Here is a 16,524-nt window from a genome sequence, read left to right on the forward strand (position 1 = left end):
AGAACTTCCCACTCAACTGGCGATCGCCCCCTAAGTGCACCCATGAGGCTATAGACTTTTTAAAGGGTTGTTGTTCCTCATATACACAATAAGCATAGCTTGCCTTTCAGGATTTTTAGAATACCATATACAGTATGAAATGACATGGTTAGTTTATTGCAAGCCACTCCAAATACCAAAGAGCACACAATCAACATCTATGATGGGTATGTCAGTAAAAATTGTTCTAGGTTTTCAGATGTGTTCAGTTAGCGCCAAAGGGGTCTGTTTCAGTAACTATCGCTGTCCTGCCGGGTCAGTCCTGGCTTGATCATAACAAGGCCTCGCTTGAACTCAGTATAGGCTGCAAAGAGGGATCTGAAGATCCCACTCCAGTGAAAAGGTAGTCTTTAGGCTACAATGGTTAACGCCGTCTGAAGAGGTGGAATCTCAAAGCGTATTTAAAGATTTCAAGGTCGGCGTGCAACACGTAAAATTGCCCTTGCTGTACGCTTACCCGTTCCTATTCCGACTCTATTGTTTTTTTGTTTTTTTTTGTACTAAATTCTATCCACACAAAATATTTCAGAGTTCTAGGGTTCTATGGGGTCTATTTACTAAGCCTTGGATGGAGATAAAGTGAACGGAGATAAAGTACCAGCCAATCAGCTCCTAACTGTCATTTTTCAAGCACATCCTGTAACATGACAGTAAGGAGCTGATTGGCTGGTACTTTATCTCCGTCCACTTTATTTCCATCCGAGGCTTAGTAAATAGACCCCTAAAGGTAATATTACACATGTATGCCATTTATATATGGGTAACGTTAGACATAGAACTCGCCCCTCTGAGTCAGACGTAAATGACATTAGAGAACAGCAGTTATATTATATATACAGCGTCAATTAGCTCAGACCCTGATATGGAAGGAATTACATTTTCATTTGTCAGTGCAGCAAGATAGGTTTACATGTCAGATCACCATTTATTTACGGTGTAGCTGCTCTGTACATCTGATGTCCTGATGGTCCAAATCTCTGGAAAAAAGTTTAATAATGCCATTATCTGTGACCGCCTGACCTAGACTTCTTAATTATGAGTTATAATGCATTCTGAGGGCTGGACGGAGAGGCGGTTATTGATGAGAGAGAGTAGATGAAGGCAGGTGGGAGGGGAAGAAGGAGTTTTAATTTAAAAAAGATGCTTGACATTGCCCTGTAGGGGAGCGCAAACAAAGGATAAACATTAATAACGTTTGCAATAACTCTTTTCCCTGCCAGATGCGCAATATATCAGTGACTGCTCAGAATGCAGTAAAAGGCTTTGCAGAGCACCCTCTGATTACCATAGTTGCTGACACAGGACTGTAATTTCCGGGCATACTTTGTTGCTGTTAGGATGCGTCAAATATGAGCGGATTCGGTTTTACTCGGTTTTACTCGGTTCTCAAAACGTCATCTTATTGGCTCACGTATGTCACGTGTTTTGGATAGCCAATAAGATGCCGTTTTGAGAACCGAGTAAAACCGAGTAAAACCGAATCCGCTCATCTCTAGCAATACGATTGACACCAGAGGACCCTAGATGGACAGCGGGTCTGTGTTCCTCCAACATCACTACTTACACTAGTCATTATATGCTACTGCATTCTACATACGCACAGTGACTTACAGAGGTGTCCACATTCACCGTACCGCACCATGGACCTGGCGACTTAGCTGCGCCAAGCACCTTTTTTCTTTAAATATGTGTCTTAGTAACACTACTAATGCGACAAAAGTGCAATAGAAAGATACACAGGCTGCTGGTGCTGAGAGCGCCTTGATGTGCCGCTGCATTGCGACTGAGACGCACAGTGTCGGAAAAAGTATACATTGCTGCCAGTGGCTGAGGTCTAAGGGGGTCATTCCGACCAGATCGCACGCTAGGTTTTTTCACTGCGGTACAATCAGGTCAAAACTGCGCATGCATGTGCACCGCAGTGCGCAGGCGCGTCGTACGGGTACAAAGCGGATCGTTGCTGAGCGATGAATTTAACAAAGAATCCATTCGCACAGCCGATCGCAGGGAGATTGACAGGAAGAGGGCGTTTGTGGGTGTCAACTGACCGTTTTCTGGGAGTGTTTGGAAAAATGCAAGCGTGTCCAAGCGTTTGCAGGGCGGGTGTCTGATGTCAATTCCGGACACGAACAGGCTGAAGTGATCGGCTCAGTAAGTTCAAACTACTCAGAAACTGCACAAAACTTTTTTTGTACTGCTCGGCCGCACATGCGATCGCACACCTGCAAAGCGAAAATACACTCCCCCATAGGCGGCGACTATTTGATCGCAGCGCTGCAAAATGTAGCTAGCGAGCGATCAACTCGGAATGACCCTCTAAGTCTCATCAAGAATCTTGCGACATATGGCATAAGAACACAAAGTGAATGAAGACTCTGTACAGAAGATAGGAGATGTTGCTGATAACTTGATCAATGTACAAAATAAAAAAGTTCGGTGTTCTATGTCGGCATTTTGAACATGTCAGCATGATGAATGTCAGTATTTTGACCGTGTCAGTGTTTTGACTGTCGGTCAATGGCTGTCGGGATTATGACCGTCAGTAATGTGCCCGTCGGTAAATCAACTGCTGTTACCTGTCACTCTCTCTCTAAGTATATTATTACTGATCAGAAACCTCAGGGTAGATTTACTGTACTAAAACTTCTAAAAAGCAAAATTGTAGTTGTTGCCCATAGCAACAAATCAGATTATAGCTATTTCTAGAGTGTATCAGATTAGTTATAGCTAGAATTTGTTTGGTTGTTATTGGTACTGTACAACCGGATTGGCCATCTGGTACTTCTGGCAAATGCCGGAAGGCCCAGCCTGGCCGCCTAAACGCCTGGCTGAGCAGCTCCGCCTCCTGGCGTTCTGCTCAGCCGCCATACTGAAATGGGGCAATGCAGTGTGAGCACGCCATGTGATGCGTGTCCATGCCCCTTTGTCCCATGCACGAGCGGCCGACTCTTGCCCCCAGTCCATCACTGGGTATGAGCATTACCTCCAGGTTTCCTTTTTAGAAGTTTTACTATTGTACCCACTTATTACATTATTTGGAACCATCTCAGGTAACAAGGCTACAAATGACTGATATACTGTATACCTACTGTACATTACATATAGTCTCTTGCTTTCCAGGTTCCTTATAGTATTGGGATGTCTGGTCCTGGCAATCCTTACCACATTTAAGGAATATGAAGATATTTCTGGAGACTGGCTGCTGCTTATAGTAAGTATGAACATTACTTAAACAAATAACCACCTGTTGTCCAATACACTCTAGAAGCAGGAAATGGTTTATATTCAGCGCGTTGCATCCTTACTGAGGGATAAAAGCAGTTTTGAGATATTCAATAATGGCTGGTGGCCATTTCTTCAGTGTGACAAAACACAGAGCTTGGCAAAACCTGTAGCCAGTCAGAGCCTTAGAACATCCACAGAGCTAGACCAACCTGTAGCCAATCAGAGTCTTAGAAAAGCAACAGAGCTAGACCAACCTGTACCAAATCAAGCCTTAGAACATCCACAGAGCTAGACCATCCTGTACCAAATCAGAGCCTTAGAACATCCACAGAGCTATATCAACCTGTACCAAATCAGAGCCTTAGAACATCCACAGAGCTATACCAACATGTACCAAATCAGAGCCTTAGAACATCCACAGAGCTAGACCAACCTGTACCCAATCAGAGCCTTAGAACATCCACAGAGCTAGACCATCCTGTACCAAATCAGAGCCTTAGAACATCCACAGAGCTATATCAACCTGTACCAAATCAGAGCCTTAGAACATCCACAGAACTATACCAACATGTACCAAATCAGAGCCTTAGAACATCCACAGAGCTAGACCAACCTGTACCCAATCAGAGCCTTAGAACATCCACAGAGCTAGACCATCCTGTACCAAATCAGAGCCTTAGAACATCCACAGTGCTAGACCAACCTGCACCCAATCAGAGCCTTAGAACATCCACAGAGCTATATCAACCTGTACCAAATCAGAGCCTTAGAACATACACAGAGCTAGACCAACCTGAACCCAATCAGAGCCTTAGAACATCCATAGAGCTAGACCATCCTGTACCCAATCAGAGCCTTAGGACATCCACAGAGCTATACCAACCTGTACCCAATCAGAGCCTTAGGACATCCACAGAGCTATACCAACCTGTACCAAATCAGAGCCTTAGAACATCCACAGAGCTAGACCATCCTGTACCCAATCAGAGCCTTAGAACATCCACAGAGCTATACCAACCTGTACACAATCAGAGCCTTAGAACATCCACAGAGCTAGACCAACCTGTACCCAATCAGAGCCTTAGAACATCCACAGAGCTAGACCAACCTGAACCCAATCAGAGTCTTAGAACATCCACAGAGCTATACCAACATGTACCAAATCAGAGCCTTAGAACATCCACAGAGCTATACCAACCTGTATCCAATCAGAGCCTTAGAACATCTACAGAGCTAGACCAACCTGTACCCAATCAGAGCCTTAGAACATCCACAGAGCTAGACCAACCTGAACCCAATCAGAGTCTTAGAACATCCACAGAGCTATACCAACATGTACCAAATCAGAGCCTTAGAACATCCACAGAGCTATACCAACATGTACCAAATCAGAGCCTTAGAACATCCACAGAGCTAGACCAACCTGTACCCAATCAGAGCCTTAGAACATCCACAGAGCTATACCAACCTGTACCAAATCAGAGCCTTAGAACATCCACAGAGCTAGGCCAACCTGTACCCAATCAGAGCCTTAGAATATCCACAGAGCTAGACCAACATGTAGCCAATCAGAGCCTTATTTAGAACATACACAGAGTTAGACCACCGTGTAGCCAGAGTTTTGGAGTGTAGAGGGAAACCCATGCAAATAAGGAGGGCACGTACAAACTCCACACAGATAGTGCCAAGGTCAGACATTGAACGTATAACCTCAGAGCTGTGAGACAGTAATGCCAACCACTATGCAACCATTCTACCTGTACTGTTCCTGACTGGAAGTCACCATGCTCCTAGTCAGGATTGCTGGGACTCATATTTCTACAGCGGCAGAAGAGTCACATATTACCTAACGCTGAATAAAACATACTGGCCCAGCTTACTGGCTGATGATAATACTTTCTACCTTGTTGACTCTATGAATAATAAAATGATAAAAGTATGTTTCTCTCTATATTAAATGAATTGGTTTTGCTAGTCTGTATGGGATGTAGTTAATATCCCGGCGGTCAGAAAACCGACATCGGGATCCCGACCAACAGCTGTGCCAAGGCTATTCCCACTCGTGGGTGTCCACGACACCCATAGAGTGTGAATAAAACCTGTGGCAAGCAGAGCGAGCCTGCAAGGGGCTTTCTAACGCTCGTCGCGCTGCCGGCATTCTGGCGGCCGGGATCCTGGCGACAGTATTCTGACTGCCGGGATTCCATACCCAATATATAAAGGACACCATTGAAGTTGCTGCTTCAGGCAACAGATTGCTTAGGGTGACACCTGAGTAGTTATGAGACATTCAATAGGTAACCTCATATTATTATTCTCAGTAAAAACTCAGTAGATGTTAGTGAGAAAATAAAAGGATAACACTGACATCTAGTGGTGAGAAATATGTAATACAGCACTATCTAGCATTTATCCTGAACAATTAAAGATTTTATGGCAGACACATAAAAGGTCTTTTACAGTCCTGCACCATGCAAACTCCCTACTTCCTACAGCCGGGTGAGGTGTTTTTTTCCTTAAGAATTGCAATATATCCTGTTAAGCACTTACTTTGCCCCAAGACAGCAAGCCTGCATGGCGTTTAGCATCCATTGGCTAAAGCGCTTTACGCCTCCCAATCCTCCAGCAATGTAAGCATCTATGTATTTTGCACTGAAGGAATACATGCTCTCTTCTTGTCTTCTTCTCCAGGAAAGATTTGCCCTGGTTATCTTTGGTGCAGAATTTGTATTAAGAATTTGGGCCTCCGGCTGCTGCTGTCGCTACAAGGGCTGGAGGGGAAGGCTTAAGTTTGCAAGGAAACCACTATGCATGCTGGGTAAGCTGGTAACTTGTCAAGACGTCAGTACTAGATCCGTTAATAAATATATATGAGTAGATTCAGGGCTACACGCATGTCATCCGCAATGACACGCGCACTGCGGCACAGAGATAAATGTGGATATTGGGCCATATGTCGAGCCGGTACAAGAAACTACCCTAGCCTAGCCCACAATTGCAGTAAAGCTTTCCTGATCAGCACTGAGCCCTCATTTTTGTACGGTCCCTCTGGGGCATTTATGAGGCGAGTGTTTAACTCTAAATGATAAGGTCAGAACTTCTAGCATTACTTATCACTGACAGAGGTAAAACACATCAGAGATATATTTTCAGCAAAGTGTGTGTACGGTGTACAGAGCCGCTTATAAGTTTACATCTTCTTATAGGCCCTGAATAAAAGTACAATTAAATGTCTTTCTACGTCTTTATTTAAGAGAACTCTCGGGATTCTGGGAGAGCTCCCTGAAATGAGTGAGCCTCCTTGACATTCAGGGCAAGTAGACAAGGAAGGGGGGGGGGAGTGGGTACTAATTATACATCCCCAAGCCTCTTGGAGGGGCCCAGGCCAGCTGCATTGCAACGCAGGGCACCACTTCCTGGCACCAGAGGGGCCCCAAGGATACACCACTTAGTGCACGGCAGGGATGTGAGCCGCTGTAGGTGGTGTGGGCGCAGCCTCAGAGTGACGGGAGCCCCTCACACACAGTGACTGTGCGGTGCGAGTGTGCACTCGTTCTTCCGGGTCCTGTTGCAGGCAGTTGCGGGACAGGATTCCTATGCCCTGCGCCGGCCTCTTCTGGTGGGGTGTGAGGGTTGCATGGTAGCTGCTCGTTGCGTATGATATAAGTTGTTAATAAAAAAAGGGCTGCATAGTGTTTTCCATATATATATTTTTCTCTTACATCCTAGAAGATGCTGGGGACTCCGTAAGGACCATGGGGATAGACGGGCTCCACAGGAGACATGGGCACTAAAAAGAACTTTAGATATGGGTGTGCACTGGCTCCTCCCTCTATGCCCCTCCTCCAGACCTCAGTTAGATCCTGTGCCCAGAGGAGACTGGATGCACTGTAGGGGAGCTCTCCTGAGTTTCTCTGAAAAAGACTTTTGTTAGGCTTTCTATTTTCAGGGAGCACTGCTGGCAACAGGCTCCCTGCTTCGTGGGACTGAGGAGAGAGAAGCAGACCTACTTAAATGATAGGCTCTGCTTCTTAGGCTACTGGACACCATTAGCTCCAGAGGGAGTCGGAACGCAGGTCTCACCCTCGCCGTTCGTCCCAGAGCCGCGCCGCCGTCCTCCTCACAGAGCCGGAAGATAGAAGCCGGGTGAGTATATGAAGAAAGAAGACTTCGGATCTTCACTGAGGTAAGCGCGCAGCGGTAACGCTGCGCGCCATTGCTCCCACACAACACACACACGGGAGGCACTGTAAGGGTGCAGGGCGCAGGGGGGGCGCCCTGGGCAGCAATTAAACCTCTTCTCTGGCATATTAGTATATATATATGGGCTTTGCTCGGTATATATGAGAGCCCCCGCCAGTTTTTCAAAACAATCGAGCGGGACCGAAGCCCGCCGCTGAGGGGGCGGGGCTTGATCCTCAGCACACACCAGCGCCATTTTCTCCACAGCACACACTGAGAAGCTGGCTCCCCGGACTCTCCCCTGCTGAACACGGTGACAGAGGGTTTGAAAGAGGGGGGGGGAACATAATTTGGCGCAGTGTTATATATATAATTGAAAAAAGCGCTATCTGGGTAATTTGTTTCCCAGGGTTATTGGCGCTGGGTGTGTGCTGGCATACTCTCTCTCTGTCTCTCCAAAGGGCCTTGTGGGGGAACTGTCTCCAGATAGAGAATTCCCTGAGTGTGTGGTGTGTCGGTACGCGTGTGTCGGCATGTCTGAAGCGGAAGGCTCTTCTATGGAGGAGGTGGAGCAAATGAGTGTGGTGTCTCCGTCGGCAACGCCGACACCTGACTGGTTGGATATGTGGAATGTTTTAAATGCAAATGTGAATTTATTGCACAAAAGGTTGGACAAAGCTGAGTCCAGGGAAGGTACAGGGAGTTTAGCCCTGCCCTTCACTATGTCACAGGGACCTCCTGGGTCTCAAAAGCGCCCACTATCCCAAATAGTAGACACGGATACTGAAAGGGTTAAAGCTCGTCTCTGCTTCAATGTCATAGAATTGCTTGTGTTATAGAACTTAATGTTCCAGCACATTCCTTGCTACTGTCCTTGTCTCTTATCTTTTTTATACCGTGTGAACAACCTCCCTATTTGAAATACAAACTTGCCCATATATGCATATCCTTCCACTGCGGCAGTTCCTAGCCAATCATGTTATGTTAGCCCCTTTTGTGTTCTGTCCAATTAGTTATTGACTTTGGATATACACGCCCTAAATCCTTTCTTTTATATACTTATGTTAAACGAACAATAAACAGTGTGAATCTTTACTGCTTGTGTTGTGCATGTAACTTGTGGCTAAAGGTTTACACTCACGGACGTCTGAGAGGCCATCACATCGAGGGTTAAAGAATATAGGGGCATATCCTTTCAAGTGGGGGCTACGTCCGCGATTCAGTGATCGTCCTCGAATGGTAAGATAGAGAATTTATTGTCTGTCTTTGCCATACGGGATTGCGGTCATACACTGAAGCTGAATCCGTGTCAGTGTTCTGGGAACACGTGACCAAACATCTTTAATGTCTGGGACTTAAAGATACGTCTGAGAAGGGACCAGGGGTCCAAGCGCAATTCTCCAAAGACGTTAGTATCTGGGATACTTAAAATAGACCTGGGAGTCTATACATAACGTGACGTTAGTATCTGGGATACTTAAAATAGACCTGGGAGTCTATACGTAACGTAGAGAATACCTCGATTTGATCGTCTATATATTCTTGTATGTTTGTAGTGAGATAAGTTCTTATATTTGGTCAGATGGCTGGTAAGTTCTCGTCTGCCAGATATCTTTACTCAAACACTTTTCCTGCTTCCTGTTTAAAACGCTGTATTTTTCTGACATCTTGTACGAATGGTAAGTATCGTACACGTCAAAAGATTTCATGTTCTCACTATACAGATAATATTGTGATATTGTCAATGACTAATTAACTGGTTAGCTGATGCATGTATAGTAAGTAGAGTGTTGTAAATTTTAGATATTTTCTTTTAAAGTTGTACTGTTGATTTATATTACTGTCTGACAATGGGCTCTAGTCAGAGTAAAAAAAAAAAAACTACATATCCCCCGCCCCTCCCTGGTGAGACATGCAAGATGTATGTCGCCCGCAACTCTACCTCAGAGTATTACTTAGTTAACCCATGGGTGGATAATTTAGCGGGATGGACAGAGAAAGCAGGACAGGACCCATTCCTACGGGAAGGCAGTAATTACCCTTTCTATATGGAGGATTAAAAAAAAAAATATCAGTTCCCAACAGCACAGAAGCGAAGAAGTGATAAACTGTAAATCTTTGAAATCCCTCTCGCCTCCCCCTTGCATTCCAATGTATCCTGCGCTTGAGGACACAGATCTCTTGGCAGCAGTAACCCTTTCACACCAGATGGGATCGCCTCCAACTCCACTGCTGGAGGGTGCGTCCACTAGCTCTATCCCTAACGCACCAGTAACCCAGAGTTTAGATAATAGTAAAACACTGTCCCAAGCCCACTATTACCCTCGATGGCTGTATATCTTATTTGCGCAAAGCTTGCAAAGGACGCAGCTATACACATATGAAGGAAGTCTTTAAAACCCGTGCTCCTTTGCCTGTGCTTTTTTGCCTGTCGCTGTAGCTTGTAAACAGAAACCTTCGGAGTCTGTTACTGAGTTTTGGAAAAGGTTTAAGGACTGCTGGACAGATGACGCTGGCTTACCTTTGCTTAACTCAGAAAGCTTACTCATTTCCACCTTCATTAACAACCTTCTACCTTCTGTCATAGTTTCTGTTAAGCAAAACGTCTCTTCCTGGATTTCTGATAGTACGATAGATTTAAAAAGAAAAACATTTATATGAGAAAGAGGCTGCAGGGTGTTTTGATGTAAAGAAACCTGCACCCACTCATAACTATCAGAACTCCAGACGCTTTGACAGACAGAACCAACCCCGCAGTCAGGGAAGATTCCAAAGACCCCGCGCACTGACGGGACCCGGAGGAGGGTATCCCAGCCTTTATTCAACTCACCCGTCATTGGAAAGATTCACCTCTGCTGCCACTTATTATAAATGGAAGTAAAATTCCCTTTTTAGTGGACAGCGGTGCAACAACCAGTGTTTTGTGTTCTGACCTATGCAGTATCCCCTCTCACCAGAAAAGATAGAAGGTCTCCGCCCCATGATACAGCAATTCTTACAACAGGGTATTCTCAGACATATTGTATCACCATACTGTACTCCTGTGAACCCTGTTGCCAAAGCTGATGGCAGTATAAGATTTGTACAGGATCTCAGAGCGATCAATCAGTTAATTGTCCCAATTGCACCAATTGTTCCAGATGTAAACTCACTAATTTCTGCAATCCCTGCAGATGCTGCGTTCTTCTCTGTAATTGATTTGAAGAATGCCTTTTTTCAGCATACCTGTAGATTCACAGACACAATTACTTTTTGCCTTTTCTTTTGAGGGTAAACAACTTACCTGGTGCAGATTACTGACGCACCTGTTGTCTCCAGGCCACATTGGGGCCCTGGCAACCTCACCATGGTTCAGTCCTGCTACAGTATGCAGATGATCTGCTGCTCTGTAGTCAAACTGAGGAGGCCTGCCGAGAGGATGGTGTTTCATTACTAAACTGGCTTTGTGAATGTGGACACAAGGTGTCCAAAATAAAAATGCAATGGTGTAAAAAGCATGTTGATTACTTGGGTTTTGTGCTCACTCAGGGAGAGAGGAAAATCAGTCCACAACGCATACAGTCTGTATTGGGCCTGGTCACCCCAACTACCCAGAAGGAACTACTGTCCTTCCTGGGTATGGTAAATTACTGCAGACAGTGGATTTCTGATTGCTCTTATTATGATAACATTTTGAGACAAGCCACACTGAAGGACAAACCTAAAACTGTACAATGGTCACAAGAAATGTTAACTGCATATGAAAGTTTAAAATGTATGTTGATGAAAAGTCCGGCACTTGGCCTCCCCAATTATGTACTACCTTTCCATCTATATGCAAGGGACAATTGTAAAACCATGGCGGGGGTGCTCACACAGTTTCATGGAGGGAAGTTGCGCCCCGTGGCATTTTTTTTTCAAAGTCATGCCAGTGTCTGTGCAAGGTATGCCTGCCTGCCTCAGGGCTTTGGCAGCCTGTGCAATGGTTGCAGAAATGGCCACTACCCTCACTTTAGGCCACATCACAGTACTCCACACCACACATGATGTCCTGGCAATACTTAAAGGCTTGCACACACAGCACATGTCAGCACAACGCCTTAGTGGATATGAAGTACTCCTTTTGAGTAACCCTACCCTTACCATTAAGTACACTGCTAGTTCTTCTGGCCCTGCACCCATTCTCAATGCCCTTTTAGGCTTGAAAGGTCCCGAGGATGAACCACCCGACCTACATGACTGTGCTGCTTCCATTGAAGCTGAAACTTCTCCCAGACTTGACATGTCTCCCGTTCCCATACCAGGCGCAGACATAGTTTTTGTTGACGGCTCCTGTAGTAGGCCCAATGACAATACATACCAGGCTGGCTATGCCATTGTCACCCTCCCTGACACTGTGTTGGAAACCCTACCAATACCTTATCAGTCCGCGCAAGCTGCAGAACTCATTGCACTCACTAGAGCATGTCCCTCCCTTGACAACGTCCATCTGCTCACTCAACTTCAAGCTGCTGCGACTAATACTGATCTCTCCGACTGGACTTACCCAATTCTGCAGAAAAAATCCTAAATCAGGATTAATCTGCAAAGAGGGGAAACCCTGTATACCCCAGTCCAGTGCCCCTTTGCTCGTTGCCCAGTGCCGTGGTGTTGGTCACCGTGGTGAAGCCACAACACTCCTCCTACTAACCAATGATTTTTATGTTACTAATGCCAAATCACTTGTGGACCAGTATGTTAGCAGATGCATCACTTGCCTCAGGAACAACCCTAACAACCCTAATAAAGCTAAACACCAGCATCTTGAATACCCCACCACCCCTTTTACACACTTACAAATTGATTTTACCCATATCCCTGGTACAGGTAAACAAGAATATGCCCTGGTCATTGTAGATATGTTCTCTCGCTGGCCAGAAGTATTCCTAACTAAGTCAGAGGATGCCAAGACAGTAGCAAGAATCCTAACACAGAAAAGCATCCCTAGATGGGGGTGCCCCCTGCAAATAAATAGTGATAAAGGCTCAGCCTCACACAGGCCTTAGTAAAAGCTCTGCAGGTGGAGTGGAAGTTTCACATCCCGTACCACCTGCAGAGTTCAGGGGTCGTAGGAAGAATGAATAGGACCCTCAAAGACAAACTAAGGAAGGCCACAGGAGGTACCTTCCACAAATGGAAGCAGGTCCTTCCCATTGTCCTAGCAGAAATCAGAATGACCCCACAGAAAACTCTAGGATACTCACCCTTTGAACCCTTTGAAATACTAATGGGTAGACCCTTCCCCACACCCTGGGCTAAGAAACCGTTGATGATACAGGAAGGAGATCTAGAATTTATAAGGGAAGAGTATGTCAGGGCCCTCATAACCAAACTTGATGAAATTGAACATGATGTCGCTTGTAAAAAACCCTCTGAATCCACAGGAACCAACACACCCTTTTAAGGTCGGAGACAGAGTAGTGGTGAAGATCCTCCCCCGCAGCAAGAGCCCAGGAGACTTCACCTATGGCCCAGAGGCGGAAGTCGTAGCAGTTACCCGAACAGCAGTCCTGACAGAGGAAAGTCCTACCTGGATCCATGCATCCCGAGTAAAAAAGGTTCCTAGACCAGACCTAGAGAGGGAAGCAAGTGATTCCAGTGAGGTACGAACCGGGGCGGACAGCCCTGACCTCCCACCTAGCGAAGACAGAAGAACAGAAAACGATGAAGAACCTGCCCCCTATCTTTACCCTGGGGACTATCTTGATAGCCCTACTGGCCCATTTTCCCCTCTCAATGACTGAGGTTGATATAACTCAGAATAAGGGAAACTGACACTATGGTATAACTCTTCCACCACATACACCGCAACCTACATACTAGATTATTTCCAATTCCCCCAACTAGCTGCTGTCCAAAAGTCTGTTGACTACCAGATCCGCGCTGACACCACAGACAACCTAAGCCCCGAGGTACCTTATATTTGCATTACAGGCCATAACTGGGGAAATGATTGCAGCTCATGGTCCGCGGCTGCCTGGAACACAGGTACCCCATGGGGCTATAAGCCCGCTGAAGCCTTAGATGAAAAGGATAAACACGGAACATCATTAACCCAACGATTAACCCTTCTTAAAATGCCCAACAATTACTGCAACTCCCGCTCAGGCTAAAAATTGCGCCATTGGTGTGCAGAAAGACGTAAGCTTTGCAAGAATCATATAGTATAACAATAATGATTCTAAGAGGGGATTGAAAGGGTTAAAGCTCGTCTCTGCTTCAATGTCATAGAATTGCTTGTGTTATAGAACTTAATGTTCCAGCACATTCCTTGCTACTGTCCTTGTCTCTTATCTTTTTTATACCGTGTGAACAACCTCCCTATTTGAAATACAAACTTGCCCATATATGCATATCCTTCCACTGCGGCAGTTCCTAGCCAATCATGTTATGTTAGCCCCTTTTGTGTTCTGTCCAATTAGTTATTGACTTTGGATATACACGCCCTAAATCCTTTCTTTTATATACTTATGTTAAACGAACAATAAACAGTGTGAATCTTTACTGCTTGTGTTGTGCATGTAACTTGTGGCTAAAGGTTTACACTCACGGACGTCTGAGAGGCCATCACATCGAGGGTTAAAGAATATAGGGGCATATCCTTTCAGATACCGACACGGATTCTGATTCCAGTGTCGACAATGAACGGGCGATGCCGACTCGAAGAGGCATATGGAGGTTTTACCTTACAAGGATGAGGAATTATTTGGGGAAGGTCTCACGGACCTAGTTTCCACGGCTACGGCAGGTAAATCAACTTTTTTGCCTTATGTTTCCTCACAGCCTAAGAAAACGCCACATTATCAGATGCAGTCCTTTCGTTCGCATAAATCCAAGAGAGTTCGGGGATCTTCCTTTCTTGCCAGAGGTAAGGGCAAGGGGAAAAAGCTGCCAGCCACAGCTAGTTCCCAGGAGCAGAAGTCCTCCTGGCCTCTACAAAATCCACCGCATGACGCTGGGGCTCCGCTGAGGGAGTCCGCCCCAGTGGGGGCACGTCTTCGACTTTTCAGCCACATCTGGGTTCAATCACAGGTGGATCCCTGGGCAATAGAAATTGTTTCCCAGGGTTACAAGCTGGAATTCGAAGAGGTGCCTCCTCGCCGGTTTTTCAAATCGGCCCTGCCGGCTTCTCCCCCAGAGAGGGAGATAGTGTTAAAACAAGCTATTCAAAAATTGTGTCGTCAACAAGTGGTGGTCAAAGTCCCCCTGCTGCAGCAGGGGATGGGGTATTACTCAACCCTGTTTGTAGTCCCGAAACCGGACGGTTCGGTCAGGCTCATTTTGAATTTAAAATCCTTAAACCAATACTTAAAAAGGTTCAAGTTCAAGATGGAGTCGCTCAGAGCGGTCATCGCCAGCCTGGAAGGGGGGGATTATATGGTGTCCCTGGACATAAAGGATGCATACCTTCATGTCCCAATATATCCGCCTCATCAGGCGTTCCTGAGATTTGCTGTACAGGATTGTCATTACCAATTTCAGACGTTGCCGTTTGGGCTTTCCACGGCCCGAGGATTTTCACCAAGGTAATGGCGGAAATGAGGGTGCTCCTGCGCAAGCAGGGTGTCACAATTATCCCGTACTTGGACGATCTCCTAATAAAAGCGAGATCGAGAGAACAGTTGCTGGACAGCGTATCACTCTCCCTGAGGGTGTTGCAACAGCACGGCTGGATTCTCAATATCCCGAAGTCACAGTTGATTCCAACGACTCGTTTGCCCACTCTTAGGCATGATTCTGGATACAGATCAGAAAAGGGTTTATCTTCCGGTGGAAAAGGCCCAAGAACTCATGTCTTTGGTCAGTGAACTATTGAAGCCAACGAGGGTGACGGTGCATCACTGCACTGAAGTTCTTGGAAAGATGGTGGCGACTTACGAGGCCATTCCATTCGGCTGGTTCCATGCGAGAACTTTTCAGTGGAACCTTCTGGACAAGTGGTCCGGGTCAAATCTACAGATTCATCAGATGATCACCCTGTCCCCCAGGGCCAGGGTATCTCTCCTGTGGTGGCTGCAAAGTGCTCACCTCCTGGAGGGTCGCAGGTTCGGCATTCAGGACTGGGTTCTGGTAACCACGGACGCGAGCCTCCGAGGTTGGGGTGCAGTCACACAGGGAAGAAACTTCCAGGGTCTCTGGTCAAGCCAGGAGGCTTGTCTTCACATCAACGTACTGGAGTTGAGGGCCATATACAATGCCCTTCGACAAGCGGAAAATTTGCTTCGCGACCTACCGGTTCTGATCCAGTCAGACAACATCACCGCAGTGGCGCATGTAAACCGCCAAGGCGGAACAAAGAGCAGAGTGGCAATGGCGGAAGCCACCAGGATTCTTCGCTGGGCGGAAAATCATGTAAGCGTCCTGACAGCAGTCTTCATTCCGGGAGTGGACAACTGGGAAGCAGACTTCCTCAGCAGACACGATCTACATCCAGGAGAGTGGGGACTTCATCAGGAAATCTTCGCAGAGATTGCAAGTCGGTGGGGACTGCCCCAGATAGACATGATGGCGTCACGCCTCAGCAAGAAACTACCGAAGTATTGCGCCAGGTCGAGGGACCCTCAGGCAGTGGCGATGGACGCCCTGGTGACACCATGGGGGTTTCAGTCGGTCTATGTGTTCCCTCCTCTTCCGCTCATCTCAAAGATATTGAGAATCATAAGACGAAGAGGAGTACAGGCAATTCTCATTGTTCCAGATTGGCCGCGAAGGGCCTGGTATCCGGATCTGCAGGAAATGCTCAGAGAAGATCCGTGGCCTCTTCCTCTCAGAGAGGACCTGTTACAGCAGAGGCCCTGTCTGTTCCAAGACTTACCGCGGCTACGTTTGACGGCATGGCGGTTGAACGCCGGATCCTAGCGGAAAAGGGCATTCCGGATGAGGTCATTCCTACTCTGCTAAAGGCTAGGAAAGACGTGACAGTGAAACATTATCACCGTATATGGAGAAAGTACGTAACTTGGTGTGAGTCCAGGAATGCTCCTCCGGAAGAATTCCATTTGGGCCGTTTCCTTCACTTCCTACAAACGGGAGTGAATTTGGGCCTAAAATTAGGCTCCA

General features: G+C 46.4%; 1 protein-coding gene across 1 annotated transcript in view; it reads left to right on the top strand.

The window, feature by feature from the left end:
* KCNQ3 (potassium voltage-gated channel subfamily Q member 3) overlaps positions 1-16,524 on the top strand; it is a 369,444-nt gene that overhangs the window by 219,558 nt on the left and 133,362 nt on the right. The window contains exons 2-3 of the mRNA XM_063921266.1: positions 3,160-3,250; positions 5,956-6,082. Coding sequence (XP_063777336.1) covers positions 3,160-3,250; positions 5,956-6,082 — 218 coding nt within the window. The remainder of the gene's footprint in view (positions 1-3,159; positions 3,251-5,955; positions 6,083-16,524) is intronic.

The sequence above is a fragment of the Pseudophryne corroboree genome, chromosome 5, assembly GCF_028390025.1.
Source record: "Pseudophryne corroboree isolate aPseCor3 chromosome 5, aPseCor3.hap2, whole genome shotgun sequence".
Classification (NCBI taxonomy): Eukaryota; Metazoa; Chordata; class Amphibia; order Anura; family Myobatrachidae; genus Pseudophryne; species Pseudophryne corroboree.